General features: G+C 33.1%; 1 protein-coding gene across 1 annotated transcript in view; it reads left to right on the top strand.

Moving 5' to 3' along the window:
* The window catches only part of CPNE8 (copine 8), a 318004-nt gene that overhangs the window by 161446 nt on the left and 133531 nt on the right, over positions 1–23027 (top strand). Inside the window, exons 7-8 of the mRNA XM_082419257.1 lie at positions 11886–11949; positions 20408–20511. Of these exons, the coding sequence (XP_082275383.1) occupies positions 11886–11949; positions 20408–20511 (168 nt within the window). The remainder of the gene's footprint in view (positions 1–11885; positions 11950–20407; positions 20512–23027) is intronic.

Raw genomic sequence — 23027 nt, forward strand, 5'->3', positions numbered from 1 at the left:
ATGTCCTAATAACCCTGCATATTTACTCCTTCACACACACCCCCATGTTTAATGTTTTTGGAGTCATATTTTACATCACTTTGTTTTGTGTATCCTTTAACTACTTCCTGTGGATATAGATGATTATACTTCTTTTGTTTTTTAACCTTCCTACTAACTTTATAAATGCTTGATCTCCTTACTAGTGTCTGTGTCCCCAGGGTGAGTTGTATTTGCCTGCTGCCTCTCTGGGAAGGTCTCCAAGATCAGCAAATGGATCTGACCTAGGTTCCTTTCAGATTATTGCCTTTGTGCTGGGACTTGGACCTTGTGAGATTTTGCACTTACCCTTTAAGATTCTCTGTTTCTTACAGCCCTCTGACTCTCCCATATTCTAGCCCTGTTGGCCTTCAAAGCCAGACATCCTGGGAGCTTGTCTTCCCAGTTTACGACCCCTGGGTTGGGAGCCTTATATAGGGGTTAGACCACTCACTCCTTGGGAAGAACCTCTGCAATTGTGATTATTTTCCCATTTGTGGGTCACATGCACAGTGGTATGTGTCTTGACTATGCTGTGTCTTTGCCCTTCATATCCATCTTATTGTGGTTCTTTCTTTATATCTTTAGTTGTGGAAAATCATTTTTGCTAGTATCAGGTTATTCTCATAGATAGTTGCTTTGTAAATAGTTGTAATTTTGGTGTGCCCATGGGAGGAGGTGAGCTCAGGGTCTTCCTACTCTGCCATCTTGGCCACACTTCTCCATTTCCCCCCTTTTGAATCAGGGTATGTTAATTTTTTCCATTGGGTTGTAGAATTGTTTATATTAACCTTTATCACATACCCTGGATAGTAATCCTTTATTAGATGTATGATCTGCAAATACATCATTCCATCCCATAGGTTGCCTTTTTCACTCTATTTATTATGTTCTATGAGTTACAAAGCTTCTTAGGTTTGATGTAACCCCATTTGTCTATTTTTGGTGTACTTTTGTGTCATGTCCAAGAAATCAATCAAGACCAATGTCATGAAGTTTTTCCCCTATGTTTTTCTATATGTTTTATAATTTTAGGCCTTTTGTTTAAATCTTTAATCTATTTTGAGTTGACTTTTATGCATGGTGTAAAATAAAGGTCCAACTTCATTCTTTTCTATGAGGATATACAGTTTTCCCCACACTATTTGTTGTAGAAAGTGTACTTCCCTCATTGAATGTCGTTGGTTGGGATACTTGTTAAAGATCACTTGACCATATATGTTAGGGTTTATTTCTCAGATTTCTGTTGTATTTTATATGCTTATTTGTCTGTTGTTATACCAGTACCATATTGTTTTGATTACTATAGTTTTGTAATATGTTTTGGAATCAGGAAATGTGAGTCCTCTAACTTTGTTCTTTTTCAAAATTGTTTTGGCTATTTGAGGTCCCTTGAGATTTCATGAATTTTTGGATGCATTTTACAGTTTATTACTTTAAAAAATTTCCAGTGAGATTTTGATAGAGATTATGTTGAATCTGTAGATTGCTTTGGTTGTATGAAAATCTTAACAATATGTCTCTTGCAAGCCATGAACACAGAATATATTTCTACTTATGTATGTCTTCCTTAATTTCTTCCAGCAATGTTTTATAGTTTTCAGTGTAAAAGTCTTTCACCTCCTTGGTAACTTTTATTCTTAATTTTTAAATTATTTTAATGCTATTGTAAATTGAATTTTTCTTAATTTGTTTTTTGGTTTGTTCATTATTAGTATATAGAAACACAACTTATTTTTTCTTTTGTTTTTTTAAACACAACATATTTTTATGTTGATTTTTTATCCTGCAACTTTGCTGTAGTTGTTTATTAGTTCTAACAGATTTTTTTTAATGTGTACTCTTTAGGGCTTTGTGCATATAAGCTTATGTCATTTGCAAACAGAAGTAGTTTTACTTCTTCCTTTTCAATTTGGATACCTTTTACTTCTTTTTTTTTTTTCCCTAATTGCTCTGGCTAGAACTTCCATTATGGTGTTGAATAGAGGTAGCCAGGGTGGGTATCTTTCCTTTTCATGATCTTAGAGGAAAAACCTTCAATCTTTTATCATTGAGTATGGAGATACTTGTGTGCTTTTCATAAATGGTTATTATTATGTTGATGTAATTACCTTTTATTCCTAGTTTGCTGAGTGTTATCTTGAAACGGTGTTGAATCTTGTCAAATGCTTTTTCCACATCAATTGAGATAATCACACGATTTTGTTTTTATTCTGTTACTGTGGTATATTAAATTTATTTTAATGCCTGAGCCATCCTGGCATTCCAGGAATAAATCGCACTTGGTCATGGTGTATAATCCTATTGATGTGCTGTTGAATTCAGTTTGCTTGTGTTTTGCTTAGGATTTTTGCATTAATATTCATCAGGGATATTGGTCTGTAGTTTTCTTGTGTTGTTTTCGTCTGATTTTGGTATCAGGATAATGCTGGCTTTATAGAATAAACTTTGAAATGTCCTCCCCCACCCTTTTCAATTTATTGGAAGAGTTTTAGGAAAATTAATGTTAATTCATCTTTAAATGTTTGAGAGAATTCTTCAGTGAAGCCATTTGGTCCTAGACCTTTTTTTGCTGACAGGTGTTTGGTTACTGATTTAGTCTCCTTACTAGTTATTGGTCTATTCAGATTTTACATTTCTTCATGATTCAGTCTTGGCAAATCATGTGTTTCTAGGAATTTATACATTTATTCTAGGCTATCCAGTTTGTTGGCCTAAAATTATTCATAGTATTCTATTAAAATCTTTTTTTTTATATCTGTGGCATTCATTATAATGGCCCTTCTTTTGTTTCTGATTTTATTTATTTGAGTTTTCTCGTTTTTTCTTAGTCTCACGAAGGGTTTTTCAATTTTGTTGATCTTTTTAAAAAGTCAACTCTTTTATTGAATTTTTGGTATTTTTATATTCTCTGTTTCCTTTATTTCTGCTTCAATCTTTATTATTTATTTCCTTCTGCTAGCTTTGAGTTTACATTGTTCTTGTGCTTTTTTGGGTGTTTTGTTTTTGTTTTTTTAGTTCTTTGAGGTATAAAGTTAGATTGTTGATTTATAGTCTTTTTTTCTTTTTTTTATACATGCATTTGCAACTATAAACTTCCCTCTTAGCACTGCTTTCACTGCATCCCATATGTTTTGGTATGTTGTGTTTTCATTTTCATTTGTTTCAAGGTATTTTCTAATTTCCCTTGTGACTTTTTCTTTGACCCATTGGTTGTTTAAGAGTGTGCTGTTTAATTTCTACATATTTGTGTATTTTCTAATTTTCTTTCCACTAGTTATTTCTAAGTTTTTCCAGTGTTATTGGAAAATATACTTTATAGAATTTCAAGCTTCTTAAATTTGCTAAGATTTGTTTTGTGGTTTAACATGTGGCCTCTCCTGGAGAATGTTCTGTGTACACTTGAGAAGAATGTATGTTCTGTGGTTGTTGGGTGGAGTGTGCTGTATATGTCTGTTAGGTGCAGTTGGTCTGTAGTATTGTTCAAGTCCTCTATTTCTTTATTGATCTTCTGTTCAGTTCTATATTGTGAAAGTAGAGTATTGACGTTTCCTACCATTATTGTATTGATATATTATCTTTTTTAATACACTGCTGGATTTTTGTTTAATACCATTTTGTTCATATTTTTTGCATACAAAATACTAAACTAATAGAATCCAAATAGTAAAGGTGTTGTCTTTATTATTGTGCAATTCTAAATATCCTCTTTTTCCTATTTTTCCTTTTTTTTTTTTGATAATTGAGGTTTCAGAAATGTTGTAAGAATTGCCTTTTGTCATTAATCTCAGACTCAAATATTTTTGTTGATAAATGTGATGTATTTTACTAAATGTTCTATGACATAGTATGTGGTCAATGTTAGTAAATGTTCCATAAGTTAAAACAAATTTTGAGGAAATTCCATGGTGGTCTAGTGGTTAAGACTATACTCTTTCACTGCTGAGGGTGTGGGTTTAATCCATGGTGAGGGAAGTAAGATCCCACAAGCTGTGTGGCACTCCCCCTGCCCCCGCAAATAATATAATAAGTAGAAATCACTGAGACGAAAGATGGTCCTTGACTTGTTGGTAGAGTGAGTTTTACAGGTGAAGTCTGAGTGAAATAAAACATCTGTTATGGATTCAGGATCTAAAAGGGTGGCTCTATTGAAAAGTGGCAGGAATGATGAAATTAGAGACTTCACAGTGGCTGCATTTTATGACGATTATTGTGTCATAATTAATGTTTGAAATTATTGTAGGACCTATATAGAACCACTAGAAAATGGAAGGCTTCATGATTGGAATTCATAATCAGATCAATTTCTATTAATGGAGAGGATAAATTAAGGGCATAGCAGCCTGAGATCAGTTAGGAACAAGAAAACTGCAGTAAGCCAAGCAACAGTGTAAAAATATGAAGTTACTAAAGGCAGTGGAGAAGTGGTAATGGAGAAGTAGTAAGAGATATGTAAAAATATTACAGTTAGGAAAAAAACTCAACTGTAACAATCAAAAAAAGACAAAACAAACCAGATCAAACCAAAACAAACCACTAAGTCTCTCAGAGGCCATTTATTCTTCATGTGCTCAGTTCTGGAAAGGATTACTCATTTCTAATAATACTCAAATAATATCTTTGTTTGGGGGATGAGTTCTATTATTCTTTCTCTGTGCCACAAAAATAGGAGAATACAAGTATAGGAAACTATTTTCAAAATTGGTTTGGGGGGTAAATTTCTATTTTGATATAATTTCAACTGTACAGAAAATTTACTAGATTATTACCAGAAACTCTTGTATGCCCTTTACCCAGAATGTTTACTTTTGACAGACGTTAACTTTGTCATATTGCTTTATCATTTTCTTTCCCACTTCCCTCTCTCTCATCCACCACTCTCATATTCCAATTTTATATATTTTTTCAGAACCATCTGAGAGTAATTTGGAAACGTTGTCAGAGACATTGTGCTCCATTTCCTCTAAATACTTGAGTGTGTATTTCTTTTTTTAACATTAATTTTTATTGGAGTATAGTTGATTTACAATGTTGTGTTAGTTTCTGCTGTACAGCAAAGTGAATCAGTTATATATGTGTATATATATATATATATATATCTCCACTCTTTTTTAGATTCTTTTCCCATATACATTTCCATTACAGAGTATTGAGTAGAGTTCCCTGTGCTATACAGTAGGTTCTTAATTGTTGTGTTATATATACAGTAGTGTGTATATGTCAATCCCAATCTACCAATTTATCCCTCCCTCTTTTTTCCCCCTTGTTAACCATATGCTTTTTTCTACATCTGTGACTCTATTTCTGTTTTATAAATAAGTCCATTTGTACCATTTTTTTATATTCCACATATAAGTGATATTATGATATTTGTCTTTGTCTGACCTACTTCACTCAGTATGACAACCTCTAGGTCCATCCATGGTGCTGCAAATGGCATTATTTCATTCTTTTTTATGGCTAATATTCCACTGTATATATGTACCACATCTTCTTTATCCACTCATCCATTGATGGACATTTAGGTTGCTTCCATGTCTTGGCTATTGTAAATAGTGCTGCAATGAACATTGGGGTGCATGTATCTTTTCAAATTATGGTCTTATCCAGATATATGCCCAAGGACTGGGATTGTTGGATCATATGGTAGCTCTATTTTTACTTTTTTAAGGAACCTCCATACTGTTCTCCATAGTGACTCTACCAATTTGCATCCCTACCAACAGTGTAAGAGGGTTCCCTTTTCTCCACACCCTCTCTAGCATTTATTGTTTATAGATTTTTTGGTGGTGGCCATTCTAACTGGTGTGAGGTGATACCTCACTGTAATTTTGATTTGCATTTCTCTAATAATTAGTGATGTAAAACATCTTTTCATGTGCTTTTTGGCCATCTGTATGTCTTCTTTGGAGAAATGTCTAGATCTTCCACCCAATTTTGATTGGGCTGTTTGTTTATTTGATATTGAGCTGCATGAGCTGTTTGTGTATTTGGAGATTAATCTCTTGTCAGTCACTTCGTTTTCTTTCTTTGATCCACCTCTTAGAGCAGCTGTCCCCAACCTTTTTGGCACCAGGTGCTGGTTTCCTGGAAGACAGTTTTTCCATGGACGGTGGGGGGGATGGTTCAGGTTCTAATTCAAGCAATGGGGAGCGATGGGTAGGGCAGATGAAGCTTCACTCTCTCGCCCACTGCTCACCCCTTGCTGTGGAGCCTGGTTCCTAACAGGCCATGGACCTGTACCAGCCCGCAGCCTGGGGGTTAGAGACCCCTGTCCTAGAGTAATGAAAATAAAAGTAAACAAATGGGACCTAATTAAACTTTAAAGCTTTTGAACAGCAACGGAAACCATAAACAAAATGAGTGTGTATTTCTTAATAAGGATGTTCTCTTTCACAATATGATAATCAAAATCAGGAAACTTTACAATGAAACAATGAATTTATCTAATCCACACTCCATATTCAAATTTCAACAGTTGTCCCAATTTTTGTAGCTCTATATGCCCAGTCTAAAACTTAATCAAAAATTGTACATTGAATTTAGTTGTCCTAATTTTTAGTCTCTTTTAACCTAGAATAGTTACTCAGCTTGTCTTTGTCTTTTTTTGCCTTGCCTTGTTTTTAATAAGAACTTTAGATTTACAGAAAAATTGTGAAAATACTACAGAGAATTTTGTATATCCCTCACCCAGTTTCCTCTAACAGTAATATATTACGTTAACATGGTATATTTGAAACAACTACTATAACAATGTTAATACAACTACTAAACTACAGACTTTACTTGAATTTCACTTGTTTTTCCACTAATGTCATTTTTCTATATCAGAATTCACTTCAGGATACCTCTTTGCATTCAGTCATCCTGTCTCCTAGTACTCTCTGTTATGTGACAATTTTTAAGTCCTTCCATGATTTGGATGACTTTGGCAGTTTTGAGAAGTACTAGTCAGATATTTTGTAGAATGTTCTCCAAATTGGGGTTGTTTGATATTTTTCTCATGCTTAGATTGGTGTTACAGGTTTGGAGGGGTGGGTTACAGTGGTGAAATGCCCTTCTTATTACATCATATCAGTGGTACATGATATCAACCTGACTTATCACTGGTGATTGTTAACATTGATCACTGACCAATGTGGTACTTACCAGGTTAAAATTGCTCAACATAATGATGTATCTGTCCTTTTCTTGTATGGTCAGTTCTTTATATATTTTGGAACTATAATGTTAGATGCATACAGTATTGAGATTATTGTATCTTCCTAATTAATTGAACCTTTTATTATTACACAGTAACAATTTCCAGCAATCTTTTTTAAATTTAAAATTTACATATTTGCTATTAATGTAGGTACACTGATTTTCATTAGGGTTAGTTTTTTTTTTTTTTTCCTTTAGTGTATCTTTCCATTCTTTTCTTTTGAATTTTCTAAATTCTTAAATTCTAATGTCTGTTATAAATAGCTATGTATGGATTTTATTTTTTATACAGAATGTCAGTCTTGGTTTCTAATCTGTAGCATTCAGTTCATTAACATGTACTTTTGTAACTGTTGCTCTGGATTTATTTCGATCACTTATTTAGTGTTTCTCATGTGCTTCACACTTTTTTTTCTTTAGTTTCTTTTGAATTGGTTATATTTTTAAAACACCATTTCACAATCTTTCTTTTCTAACCTTTAGATTACAAAGTCCTTAAAAATTGTAGTTTCCTAGGAATTTCCAATATATTTACTTAATTTATCAAATTCTATTTACTTTAAAGAATTTTTTACTTTCTCCCTGAATAATACAAGAACATCAGAAGATTTTAACTTAAATTCTCACCCTCCTGATCAATGCTATCATTATCATTTGTATTTGTTATTTTAGTTTTTAACATTACTATTATTGATTTTCTTATCAATAATATTCATTAAGATTTTAAGTCAATATTTATTAAGGTTTTTCATATTTACCACTTCCCTTATTGTTTCTTCATTCATCTCATGTTTGATCATTCTCCTTCAGCTTGAAGTCCATCCTTTAGAAATTCCTCAAGACAATGTGCTTGGCTGTAAATTCACTCAATTCTATTTTGTTTAAAAATACCTGTAGTTCATACTTGTTCTTAAAAGAGATATACTGTATAAAATCCTAGAGTGATAGCTATTTTCTTTCAAAACCATTCAAGATATTTTTTCAATTGTATTGTAGCTTCCAATGTTTCTTCTGAGTAGCCAGCTCTTAATTTAACATTCTTATCTTTGTAGGTCATCTGTCTTTTCTCTTTGGCTCGTTTGAAGATATGCCATTTTAGCTCTGGTGTTTTGACATGTCCTTAATATGTATATAGGTATAAATGTACTTTTATTTATGTTGCTTGAAATTCATTGGACTTTTTGAATCTGGAAATTGATGTTTCTCAACAGTTCTAGCAGTTTCCTGGCCATTCTCTCTTCAAATATTGCATCTCCTCTATTCATTTTTTCTTCTCCTTCTGGACCTCTGCTTAGATGTACATTAAAACTTTTACCTTTTCCCTCCATGTCACTAAACCTCTTTGCAATTTTTCCCATATCAGCCCCTCCATGCTTCATTAGTGATAAATTCTTTATATCCATCTTTCAGTTCACTAATTCTTCTGCTGTGTATAATCTGCTGTTAAATCCATCTACAGTCTCTATATTATTTCTAGAAGTCCTATTTTTTCTCCATATATTCTTGATTATTTTATAGTTCTTTGCTAGTTCCTCATATTTCCATTCTTCTCTATATATTATGTATATTATACATACTTACATTGTGTATATTATACATAATATTTTTAGGGTTCTAAGTCTGTGTTAGATTCTGCAGCCTGCTTTTCCTGGAGAGTTTAAAACATGGTACATTTTTTCTTTAGGGTTTTGAGATATTTTAGAATGAGCTCATACATATTTTAAAACTTTTAATGTGATAGTATTTTGAGATGTAGTTTGAAGGCAAATTCTTCCAGACAGATTTTATACTTACCAACTAACTGTGATCACTTGAATTAAGCTGAATTCTTGGTTTGAAGTTTGTAATTACCCAGGTAGTTAAAATTAAGGCAGCAAGCCTGGTTAAGGTCTGAAATATTAGGAGACATTTTTTCTCTTTCATTAACCACCACATTTTAAGGCATGGATTTATTTTTTAGGTCCCTCCAAAGTAAATGTTTTTATCTAATTTATGCTACATTCAGGCAATATAGTCATTGTGATCTAAGCTTTATGCTATGAGTTGTTTATTTATTGAATTCTCCACCTTGTGAGTACTCCCTCACCTTTCTTTTTGGTCTCTCATCTTTATGCCCTAAGGATCCATAAATTAATGCAACCATTATGGAGAACAGTATGGAAGTTCCTTAAAAAACTAAAAATAGAACTACCATATGATCCAGCAATCCCACTACTGGGCCTATACCATGAGAAAACCATAATTCAAAGAGGGACATGTACCACAATGTTCACTGCAGCTCTATTTACAATAGCCAGGACATGGAACCAACCTAAATGTCCATTGACAGATGAATGGATAAGGAAGATGTGGCACATATATACAATGGAATATTACTCAGCCATAAAAAGAAATGAAATTGAGTTATTTGTAGTGAGGTGGATGGACCTAGAGTCTGTCATACAGAGTGAAGTCAGAAAGAGAAAAACAAGTACCGTATGCTAACACATATATATATAGATTCTAAAACAAAAACAAAAACAAAAACAAAAACATGGTACTGATGAACCTAGTGGCATGACAGGAATAAAGACGTAGACATAGAGAAAGAACTTGGGAACATGGTAGGTGGAGGGGGAAGCTGCAGTGAAGTGAGTGTAGCATCGACATATATACACTACCGAGAGTAGCATCGACATATATACACTACTGAATGTAAAATGGTTAGCTAGTGGGAAGCAGCAGCATAGCACAGGGAGATCAGCTTGGTGCTTTGCAATGACCTAGAGATGTGGGATAAGGATGGTGGGAGGGAGAGGCTCAAGAGGAAGGGGTTATGAGGATATATGTATCCATATGGCTGATTCACTTTGTTGTACAACAGAAACTAACACAGTATTGTGAAGCAATTATACTCCAATAAAGACCTATTTAAAAAAAAAAAAAGCCCAAGATTAAACTTTCCAGGGTTTACCTCTGTCTTTCTTGCTTTCCATCTTCAGTTTCTAATTGGTCCTTACTTTTCTTTCCAGGTTATCAGAGCATTTATAAATACTTTTTGCAAATTTTCAGCATTTTAAATTATTTTCAGGTAGATGCTCAGTCAGGGTGTTTTAGATTGCCGTAATGCTGAGAGTGGAAATCTTGTGATTCACAAATAGGAAAAAAGAAGAAAAAAGTACAGCTGGATTAGAAAAATTAACTGATTACTGACAATGGAGGGATGCTAAAAATGATGTGTGTATTTTCTTCAAATGACAGTTATTATCTGCATTGCCACCTGCAGTTGATGCATGTGCAAGTTCTCCCAACACAACCAGTACTGGAGAGCATCATCTCTTTCAATGACTGATAACTTAATACATGTAAAATTGCACCCCATTGTTATTTCAGTAAGAATCTTCATTTTTATTGTGACCAGTCTACTAAATGCTTATCCACTTATTAAATTTTGTCTTGCATAAAAAAAAAAAGATGTTTAATATTCTATGAAAAGACATGCAAAGATAAATTAATTGATCTCTTAGTCATAAAGACCTGGAGAAAATGTCACATACAAACTGGCATAGATTATTGGAGTTGAATCATATTCTTGAGGACCAAAACACTTGTTTGGCTCTAATTCCACAATTTGTAGTTCCTAGGAAAAACAGAAGAGTCTGAGCTATGATTAGTGATAGGACAAAAGAAGCATGAAGTATACCTTTAGAGCATTAAGATTACTCTTTGGAAGATTCTCCTGGACTTGTCTCTGTATTCCCTCAGGTAAAGCAGGAAACCATGCACATACCTTGCATTATCCTAGTGCACTTTGCTCTTGGTATCAGCTGGGAGCTATATGAGCATAAATATTCCATAGACATTTAGAAAGAAAATTGGGTGGAAGTTTTGCTTTGCTTAATTTTGCTTATGTATTATATGTTTTCCTGATATATTGAGTGCCTGTTATGTGTAGATATTTAAATCTGTCGGTTTACAAGAGGTTTATAATATGAATTTTTCTCTTATAGAGTTTATAATCGACTTGGGGAAAGAAGGGTAAAAAATATGTGCTTGTAACAATTTAGCAATAATTAAATGCTAAACCTGTGGTACTGACTTTAAGTGCAATAGGAGCACAGAGAAGGCCAAGTTTTGTGTGAGGTTGACTGGGATAAGGTTTCCTAGAACAAGTATAACTTCCTCTGGGGATGTAGAAATTTTGGGGCAGAATAGGGAAAAGTTTAACACACTATGGTATGCCAGGGTGTGGGAATTGGCACAGAGCAAAAATAAGAGCAAATAAATAACCAGGTTGATGAAAGAAGAAAGAAATATTGAAAACCAAGATTAGGAATACGTTTTAATCACATAATAGAAATCTTAGAAGTCATGGGAGACTATTTCATATTATAGATACTACATTATATTATATTAATTATATATGATAGTGTGAAGCTATTGAATATTCTTGGGCAAAGGACTGACATGTTGAAAGTGCTCAAAGTTTAGCTTTATCAATAAATGTGGATCTATAGGATAAACTCAAATTTGAAACTAGGAATATATTTTGTTAGAGCCCACCTATTAGTAGTATGCTTTTTGTTTGGTTATATAAAAATAAAATGTATATTTAATATTCATTTATATTATATACTATTAATATAAAATATCATTGTATTTAAGTATGCTTTTTGTTGTTTTAGAGGAATTCCAGGGAAGAAATGTGGTACAATCATCCTTACAGCAGAGGAATTAAACTGTTGCAGAGTAAGTAAATATTTCTTTGGATGAAAAAGTATTTCCAATACTCCTTTGAAATGATATTTTTCAAACTATACTTAAATGATTTTTCTTGAGAAGTTTTAGCAAAAAATAATTAAAACTGTATTATATAATTCTAAATTCATAAAATATCATTTTAGATACTTAGTACTTTAACCAGAGAGACTACATTCTATAGTCCAAATAGGATAATCAGTTATTTTAACAGTCTTTTTAATGAATAGAAATTATTAAAATAAAACCTAATGGTAATATCATTTGGGGGGGCATTAATAATATAAGGAATTGTCAATTGTATCAACCGATTCAGTTCTTGCAAAAATTTGAAGATTTTATGTGTGATACTGAAGGAATATGTCTAGTCACTTGACTGTAACCATTTTGCATAACATACTTGTTTTTCTGTATTTCTAATTGAATTAATTCAATATTCATATATGGTCTCATGTTTTCTTAGCTTGGGAAGCCCACATTTGTAGAAATAACCAGCTACCACTCCAACTAAGAGTATAATGACATAGAGTGCATATTCATTAATCTTAGAAAACTGCTATTTTTAGTTGTGATTTGCTGATCTAGTCTTCTTTCATACTTCTCGTCTCTGAATTTGTATATGTATATGGTAATCTGTGTTTGTATAATGAGGGAGGAAAGAGAAAAAGAAATTCAACGTCAATAAGATGCATGTTCTTTATTGTGACATTAACATGCTATTTTGTCAAAGTCTTGATATTAAGAATATTTTGTATGAATATGCTAATGAAGAAATTATTATGAGTTCTAATTCAAAATAGAACCAAGATATCAAGGTCATAGATTGAGTGTTGCCAGGCTGCATCTTAAACATCTTCTGCTTTCAATTCTGTTGTTTTGCCTGGAGGAACAAGAAAATTATAAAGCCTCCATGCAAATGAAGTCGAATATGTTACTTAGTGATCCAGAGGCATTTTCACCATTCTTTATACTAATAAAGCTTTAAAAACATCTGGAATTATCTTTTAATATTACTTATTAATAATATTAATATTATTTACATATTTGCCACACTTAGAAATTATAGATCTAATATTTTTAAATTGTTTAGAATCTTGATCTAACTTCACTTATGTATCCTACGTTCTGATTCTTAGCTACGGACACTGATAATCAGCATCATTAAAATAATCATTGAAATAATATTATTATGCTAGTATAGTAGAAGAAACAAGTGTGTTCAAAGCAATGACCATAGTTAACTTCACACAATGCCTTTTAAATGTGCATTTTATGGTACTTTAAAAATATCAGGCATTATCACTTAGAATTTGGAATGAAGTAATTTTATTTCAATTTGACATTATACAAATTGACACTTATTTTCTTGAAAACACATTACCATTTGTTAGCTTGAGCATAAACTTTGGAATCAGGACGCCTAAATTTCAGTATTATCTCTTCCACTATTCAGCTGAGTGAAATTTTTTGGAGCTTTAATTTCTACATTTGTCAACAGCTAAAAGTCTTTATACAGACATACCTCATTTTATTGTGCTTCACATATATTGCATTTTTTACAAATTGAAGGCCTGTGGCAGCCCTCTGGTGAACAAGCCTATCAGCACCATTTTTCCAACAGCATTGCTCACTTCTAGTCTCTGTGTCACATTTTGCTAATTTTTGTACACTATCAAATTTTTTCATTATTATTACATTTGTTATGGTGATCTGTGATCAGTCATCTTTGATGTTACTATTGCAGTTGTTTTTGGGCACCACAAAATTAATAAATATGTGTGTGCTGACTGTTCCACCAACTGGCCATTCCCCTGTCTCTTTCCCTCTGCTCAGGCATCCTTATTCTCTGAAACGCAACAATATAGAAATTAGGCCAATTAATATCTCTATAATGCCCGCTAAGCATTTAAGTGAAAGGAAGATTCACACATCTCTCACTTTAAATCAAAAGCTAGAAACGATTAAACTTACTGAGAAAGGCATGTTGAAAGCCAAGCTGAGATAGGCTGAAACCTAGGCCTCTTGGGCCAAGCAGTTAGTCAAGGTTGTGAAGGCAAAAGAAAAGTTCTTGAAGAAAATTTCACATTCTACTCCAGTGGGCACACATATGATAAGAAAGCAAAACATCCTTATTGCTGATATGAAGAAAGATGTAGTGGTCTGGATAGAAGAACAAACCAGCCACAACATTCCCTTAAGCCAAAGCCTAATCCAGAGGAGGGCCCTAGCTCTCTTAAATCCTATGAAGGCTAAGAGAGGTGAGGAAGCTGCAGAAGAAAAGTTCAAAGCTAGCAGAGGTTGGTTCATGAGGTTTAAGGAAAGAAACTCTGTCCATAACATAAAAGTAGTACAAGTGAATCAGCACGTGCTTATATATAGAGAAGTTGCAGCAAGTTATACAGATGTGCTAACTAAGATAATTAGTGAAGGTCACTGCACTAAATAACAGGTTTTCAATGTAGATGAAATAGCCTTATATTGGAAGGAGATGCAATCTAGGACTTTCATAGCTAGAGAGGAGAAATCAGAGCCTTGCTTCAAAGTTTCAAAGGGCAGGCAGACTCTCTTGTCTTGCAGCTAGTGACTTTAAGGTGAAGCCAATGTTGATTTACCATTTAGAAGATCCTTGGGCCGCTAAGAATTATGCTAAATTTGCTCTGCCTGTGCTGTATAAATGGAACGACAAAGCCTGGATGACATCACATGTTTACAGCATGGTTTGCTGAATATTTTAAGACCACTGGTGAGACCTACTGCTCAGAAAAAAATGATTCCTTTCAAAATATTACTACAAATCTACAGTAATCAAGACTGTATGGTACTGGCACAATAACAGAAATATAGATCAATGGTACAGGATAGAAAACCCAGAGATAAACCCACGCACATATGGTCACCTAATTTATGACAAAGGAGGCAAGAACATACAAAGACAGCCTCTTTAATAAGCAGTGCTGGGAAAAGTGGACAGCTACATGTAAAAGAATGAAATTAGAACACTACCTAACAGTATACACAAAAATAAACTCGAAATGGATTAAAGACCTAAATGTAGGACCGGACACTATAAAACACTTAGAGGAAAATCACTCTTTGACATAAACCACAGCGAGATCTTTTTTGACCCACCTCCTAGAGTAATGAAAATAAAAAACAAAGGGGACCTAATTAAACTTAAAAGCTTTTGCACAGAAAAGTAAACCATAAACAAGACGAAAAGGCAACCCTCAGAGTGGGAGAAAATATTTGCAAACAAAACAACAGAGAAAGGATTAATCTCCAAAATATACAAACAGATTGTGGAGCTCAATATCAAAAAAAAAAAACAACCCAATTAAAAATTAGGTGGAAGACCTAAATAGACATTTCACCAAAGAAGACATACAGATGGCCAAGAGGAACATGAAAAGATGCTCATCACTAATTATTAGAGAAATGCAAATCAAAACTACAATGAGGTATTACCTCACACCGGTCAGAATGGCCATCATCAAAAAATCTAGAAGCAATAAATGCTGGAGAGGGTGTGGAGAAAAGGGATCCCTCTTACACTGTTGGTGAGAATGTAAATTGATACAGCCACTATGGAGAACAGTATGGAGGTTCCTTATAAAACTAAAAATAGAACTACCATATGACCCAGCAATCCCACTACTGGGCATATACTCTGAGAAAATCATAATTCAAATAGAGACATCTACCCCAGTGTTCACTGCAGCACTATTTACAATAGCCAGGTCATGGAAACAACCTAAATGTCCAACAACAGATGAATGGGTAAAGAAGATGTGGCACATATATACAATGGAATATTACTCAGCCATAAAAAGGAACGAAATCAGGTCATTTGTAGAGACATAGATGGACCTAGAGTCTGTCATACAGAGTGAAGTAAGCCAGAAAAAAACCCAAATATCGTATATTAATACATATATGTGGAATCTAGAAAAATGGTACAGATGAACCTATTTGCAGGGCAGGAACAGAGACATAGATGTAGAAAACAGACATGTGGACATGGGGGGAAGGGGAGGATGGGACGAATTGGGAGACTAGGATTGACATACATGGACTACCATGTGTAAAATAGATAGCTAGTGAGAACATGCTGTAAAGCACAGGAAGCTCAGCTCGGTGTTCTGTGACGACCTAGATGGGTGGGATGGGGGTGGGGGGTGGGAGGGAGGTCCAAGAGGGACGGGATATAGGTATACATATAGTTGATTCACTTTATTGTACAGCAGAAACTAACACAACATTGCAAAGCAATTATACTCCAATACAAAAATAAGTTAAAAAAACAAAACAAAACAAAAACCAAAATATTATTGCTCATTGACAATGCACCTGGTCACACAAGAGCTCTGATGGAGATGTACGAGATTGATGTTGCTTTCATGCTTGCTAACACAACACTCATTCTGCAACCCGAGGCTCAAGGAGTAAGTTCGACTTTCAAGTCTTGTTACTTAAGAAATAATACATTTCCTAAAGCCACAGCTGCCACAGATAGTGATTCCTCTGATGGATCTGGGCAATGAATTGAAAACCTTCTGGAAAGGATTCATCATTCTAGATGACATTAAAAACATTCGTGGGGAGAAGCCCAAATATCGACATTAACAGGAGTTTGGAAGAAGTTGATTCCAACCCTCACAGATGAATGACTTTGAGGGGTTTAAGACTCCAGTGGAGGAAGTAACTGCTGATGTTGTGGAAATGGCAAGAGAATTAGAATAGGAAGTGGAGCCTGAAGATTTGACTGAATTGCTGCAATCTCATGATAAGACTTAAACAGATGACAGGTTGCATCTTATGGATGAGCAATGAAAGTGGTTTCTTGAGATGGAATCTACTGGTGAAGATGTTGTGAAGATTGTTGAAAGGACAACAAAGGATTTAGAGTATTACATAAGCTTAGTTGACAAAGCCACAACAGGGTTTGAGTGGGTCGACTCTGATTTTGAAAGAAGTTCTAACTACGGGTAAAATGCTATCAAACAGCATTGCATGCTACAGAGAAATCAATCCTGAAAGGACAAGTCAATTGATGGGACAAGTTTCATTGTTGTCTTATTTTAAGAAATCGCTACAGCCACCCCAAACTTCAACAACCACCACCCTGATCAGTCAGCAGTCATCAACATCGAGGCAAGACTCTCCACCAAAAAAAAATTGTGACTCACTGAAGGCTCAAATAATAGCATTTTTAGCAATTGAGTATTTTTAAATTAAGGTATGTACATTGCTTTCTTAGACATAATGCTATTGCACACTTCATAGACAACAGTATTACCTCCTCCAGATGGTTACTTTGCAGAATTAAAAATGGGCCATATTTGAGAAATGGGTAAATTATAAATTTACACAAATGTTTATTTTCAGTGTGGTAATCCTAATTATCTCAACCATAGTTTATTTCAAATGCAACTTTTGTGATATATCTTGTCAAATTCTAGAGTAAGAATTAAAGTAATTTTGAAGTCATATTGGAAATGTTTCTTCACTCAGTATTTTTAAGGTAGCTTGAAATTGTCCACAAATAATATTTTTCATTCTGATTGATTGATTCAAAAATATTCACAAAATGTATAACGTGCTAGTCCCTGGAAAGGAAGCTTGGAATACAATGGCAAGAAAATACAACAACAAGCAACCCTTGTCCTTTTCCCTAATAAACATGTAGTTTGTGGAAAAGACGGACATTAATCAGATGACTGTATAGGTAAATATTTCATGATGTGTTCTAAGTGATAAATATAAGAGTACCATGGAGAATCATAATTTATATTGGGTGGAGGTAACTTCGGGACTCTTTGAGAAAATTCCATTTTAGCTTAGACCCAAGTAATGGTTTGTCAGCCAAAGGGTAAGATTTGGAGTACACAGCTTGTATAGGGCCCAAAGAGGGAAAGAGTGTGTCTGGTGTGTGTTAGTTAGCAAGGGGATGGGAGTTGGGGAATGATTGAGATAAAACACTGCCAGATAAAGGTGGAAAAGGCTGCTCAGAGTTTGTTTGCTGTTGGGCTTTTGTAGACAATGTTAAAGATTCTGTGTTTATCCTAAATGCAAGGGAAAGCCTTGAATAATTTTAAGTTATGAACAAAATTAATTTCTTTGATGTTTTAAGTCCATTACTCTCTCTGCTGAATGGGGAATCGATTGGATAGGTCCATGAAGGTGGATCTATGGATTGGATAAGTGGAAGAGGAAGAAAGGAATAAATGCCAATGTGCATGTCCAGGTGAGAGAAGAGGTTGGCTTGGACTAAGGTGGTGCCTGTGTAGCTGGATTGAAGATTTGAAAATTTTTTTAGAGATAGAATTATGCAACTTGATGATGGATTGGATAAAAGGTCAGGAAAGGGAAGAGTCAAGGACAACTTCCTTGAGCACTTTGGGTGGATGATGAGTCACTCATGAGTTGGGAAAAATTACTGGAGAAGCAAGTTTGATTTGAACTTGTTAGAAATGCCTTTGAACATTTAAGTGGATTTCTTCAATAGGAAGTTTGTTACTCTGGTGTGGAGTATTAAAGAAAGGTCTTAAAATTCTCTCAGGGTGGCATTAAGCATAAGAGTTAAAAAAAAAGACTGTAATGATGCTTGTATATTTCTAGAAGTAGTAAATGCTTGTTTTTTCGCCAGAAATTAGACTTGTTTTGTGCTTGATATGGGTGGAATCTCTCCTAAGTTATTAACTTGAGTAATTACAAAAAATATTTTCCCCAAGTTTATATCATTTGGTGCATTGAAAGAAATTTTTTTCTGTTGAGTCAGTTATTCATTTTGCAAGCCTTATGAAATATAATTTGAAAAACTACAATTTGGTATTACATTTACCAGTGATCATATGAAAAATCATGTTTTAATAATATTTAGTCTCTTTGAAGTTTTAGTCAGCATTTATTTGAAATATTCACATTTCAGGATTCTACTAAGTATTTTAAGTACATCAGAATGTTTTTTGGTAATTTGTGTTTTGTTTTAGGCGCTTTGGAAAAATGTCTTAAAGGAGTGATTTATTTCTGTGGCAAGAACAATAAAAAAAATTTGTACTTAAAAAAAAAAAAGAACAATGTCTTTGTCCCATGTTCTTGGAAAACCACTTTCTCCTAAGGGTATTTTAATATATGTGAAGATACTTAATAAGTATTTCTGAACTCTGCAAAATGAAGTGGTGAATTAACGTTTTCACCAAGTAATATTTAAAACTGTGACTTCTTGATTTAATGTGAATTACTTTGACCCTCCACCCGCTTCAAAAATTGTTAGCATCTCCTTTCAGTTAAAAAACCAAACAAATCTAAAATACTGATTTTAATTTTTAAATTACTATATAATTTATACCCTTTAAATATTGCTTATCATCATTGAATAATGTTTAACTTCCTTGATTTATGATACCTCATCTTGTTTACCTTTAAGCTAAATCATGTAAGTTATGAGTGCTTGAGTCTATAAATTGATAAAAATGATTGGTTTGACAAAATAATTAATATACAAATAAGTGATTTAAATTACAGGTGAAAATGAAAGTGCTTTACTTTACTTCAAGCCCTATATAATATGTTATTTTGAAATGTAGCTATTTAGAAATTGTGGTACACTTTTTTTTTTTAATGTTTTGTTTGTTTGTTTTCAATTTATTTATTTATTTATTTATTTTTGGCTGTGTTGGGTCTCCGTTTCCGCGCGAGGGTTTTCTCTAGTTGCGGCAAGCGGGGGCCACTCTTCATCGCGGTGCGCGGGCCTCTCACTATTGCGGCCTCTCTTTGCGGAGCACAGGCTCCAGACGCGCAGGCTCAGTAATTGTGGCTCACAGGCCTCGTTGCTCCGCGGCATGTGGGATCCTCCCAGACCAGGGCTCGAACCCATGTCCCCTGCATTGGCAGGCAGATTCTCAACCACTGCGCCACCAGGGAAGCCCAATACACTTTTATATAATTAAGAAGGAACCTTTTTTCCCCTTTAGATAGCAAACTGTGTTGTCAGTCTGGATCTGTCTTTTGCTTCATCTAATCATCTAATGAATCTCAACATCTAATACATTGTAGATACGTAGTAGATGCTTAGTAAATATTTCCTTAGGAAATTAAAAAAAAAATTTCTAAAAGTGTACACCTGAATAACTGAAGATACAAATAGAGATCTTGTATTATAATATTGGGTACATAGAATTATCCAGTTTAATATCACTTTTCTGGGGCAGGAAATGTTGAAGGGTTTTAATAAGTAATAGTTCTGTGACTAGAACAAAAACTTCCAGGAGTCAGTTTTTTAGTCTTATAGTCCTTTAAAAACAATTTTATGTTGTTTGGAATTCTCCCACATTTGGCCATTTGTATTAAAATGGAAAAATTTGTTTTCTTGTCAAGTCTTGCTTGTGATCTGCAGTTTCTAGTTATTTTTAACCCAGGTTTTGAGCTGTTTTATTAATTTTGTTTGTAGGATGCTGTTCTGATGCAATTTTGTGCGAACAAACTGGACAAGAAGGACTTATTTGGAAAATCAGATCCTTTTCTTGTATTTTATCGAAGTAATGAAGATGGCAGGTAGATTTATCTTTTATGAATTTTAAGGCTATTATAAGTATGACTTCAAATTATCACTTTTTCTCAGATATTCATATTAAATAAACAGTAAAATATTTTGGTATTCAAAAAATTGATTTGATTTTTTATTCTCAATAATAATGTGTAACTTTATAGGCATTTTATATGTTTTGTTTGATATTTATAATGAATGATTTTCAGCTTCATAGAAACATTTTCTCTTTACTTTTCCTAAAATTATATTATTGCCTTAATAGAATAGAAGATTTATATGTTTGTGGAAATCTAAAATTATGAAACTAAAGTATTTTGTTATAGAATTGAACCCTTAAGCCAATTTCTTGGAGAAGGATATGGAGTTTAGGGGCTGCTTTTTATACTACAGGGTTTTTTCAATGATATCTAACATTCAGGAAAATTTTTCATTACCCTCTAGTAATTTGAATATTTTACTAGTTACGATTAGACTGGTTTCTATGTGATTTGAAAATGTATTATAGAGTTATAATTTATTTTAATTTTTTATTGAAGTATAGTTGATATACAATATTATATGAGTTACAGGTGTACAATATAGTGATTCACAATTTTTAAAGATCGCATTTCATTTATAATTATTTTACAATATTGGCTATATTCCCTGCATTGTACTATATCCTTGTAGCTTATTTTATACAAAATAGTTTGTACCTCTTATTCCCCTACCCCAACATTGCTCCTCCTCTCTCCTCTTTCATCACTGGTAACCACTAGTTTGTTCTCTATATCCATGAGTCTGCTTCTTTTTTGTTATATTCACTAGCTTGTTGTATTTTTTAGATTCCACATATAAGTAATATCATACAGTATATGTCTTTCTCTGTCTGACTTATTTCACTTAACATAGTATCCTCTAAGTCCATCCATGTTACTGCAAATGACAAAGTTTTCATTCTTTTTTATGGCTGAGTAGTATTCCATTGTACAGAGTATAATTTAATACATATGACTCTACCATGAAATACATTTTATTGTTATCTCCTATGATTCTTATTGTATTGTCAGTAGTAATGAAAAAGTTTAGTGGTTAAATTTATGAGCTAAATAAGGTCCTGCTGCTTAGGTGTAAACCGTGACCCCACTACTTAATAGCTATGGGACCATAGGCAAGTTTTTAAACTCATATGACACTCAGTTTCCTCATCTGTAAAATGGGCTATGATCATAGTTATCTCCCAGGGCTGTTTAGAGTATTAAATGAGTTACTACGCAAAAATCATTTAGAAGCTTCCCTAACATAAGAATTATGTTAGCTGTTATTATTATTATTATTATCTTATGGTATAATGTTTCCTCCTCTGTTTTCCTCAACTGTGCATAATAAAATATTAGCTAAAGAGAAAATGTCATTTGGAGATTAAAATGAGGGGAATAGAATGTAAAAAAAAAATGTAACCTGCTACACTTATAAATGAAATTATACAACATGTTAATGTTATGTAATAAGTATAAAATGGTACATAAAAATAGAAAGTTTGCTATTTAAACTGATTATACTGAGCAATATAAAATGAAGCTTTACATAGTGTACGATTTTTGCTGATGCAGCTACTGGGCAACTGTTGGTTATTTTTGTTATGGTATCATATCGTTGGATTTTGCATGCTTCTTTTCTATTTTGGTGGTAAAAATGTTAGAGTAGCATTTGTATCTGAACACTAATTTACCCATGTGAAAAATATTGGACAGTGGAGAAAATAAGCATATTTTCCAGTCATTTCACAGTTAGGAAAAAAAACTAAAGAATTGTTCAAATTTTCTTGAATTAAAAAGTTCTTATGTTTCCTCCTGTTTGAATGACTTATTTCCTGAATTTTCTATTTTATTCTTATTAGTTTTCTTAGAAATATTTGTTGTACAATTATAGAATTTCAGTCTATCATACATTTAATGCTACTGGTAAGAGATATATTACAAAATTTATTATGCTTATAAAAATGGTATTAACTTGATTAAATAAAATATAAATATTGAGTGCAACTAATCCAAAAATCTCAAATCATTTAAAAATAACTATTGCTAAAATTTTGTGAATCTCAATTCAGAAAACTTTCCACTTGCATTTACACACAGAAAATAGTTCGCCAGCTAGATCCAAATATATATATTAGGGCATATGTATTAATGTATTAATATACATATGTTTTGTTCTGATGAGTTTTGAATGAATAAAAATGCTTTTACTCCTCACTTTTTATGTGTGTCTTTGTAACTGCAAAGACTTTATCTTCATTTTTAACATGTATTTGAACATGGAGCTACTTCACAAATTGCTTGTTGACTAGTGTTTGAGGCTCATATTATAAGAAAGAGTAAAACTTAATTTCAACTGTAAGCATTAATGAAAATCCATAATAATATATGATTATAAATTCTTATTTTCTTGCTTTCACATTATTTAGTAATTTGACCTGTATTCATAATTAGGTAATAATTTTCCTTTGGAATAACTGTTTTTTGGTAATTGGCTTCATTTA

Source organism: Balaenoptera physalus (genome assembly GCF_965194825.1).
Source record: "Balaenoptera physalus genome assembly, chromosome: 13".
NCBI lineage: Eukaryota > Metazoa > Chordata > Mammalia > Artiodactyla > Balaenopteridae > Balaenoptera > Balaenoptera physalus.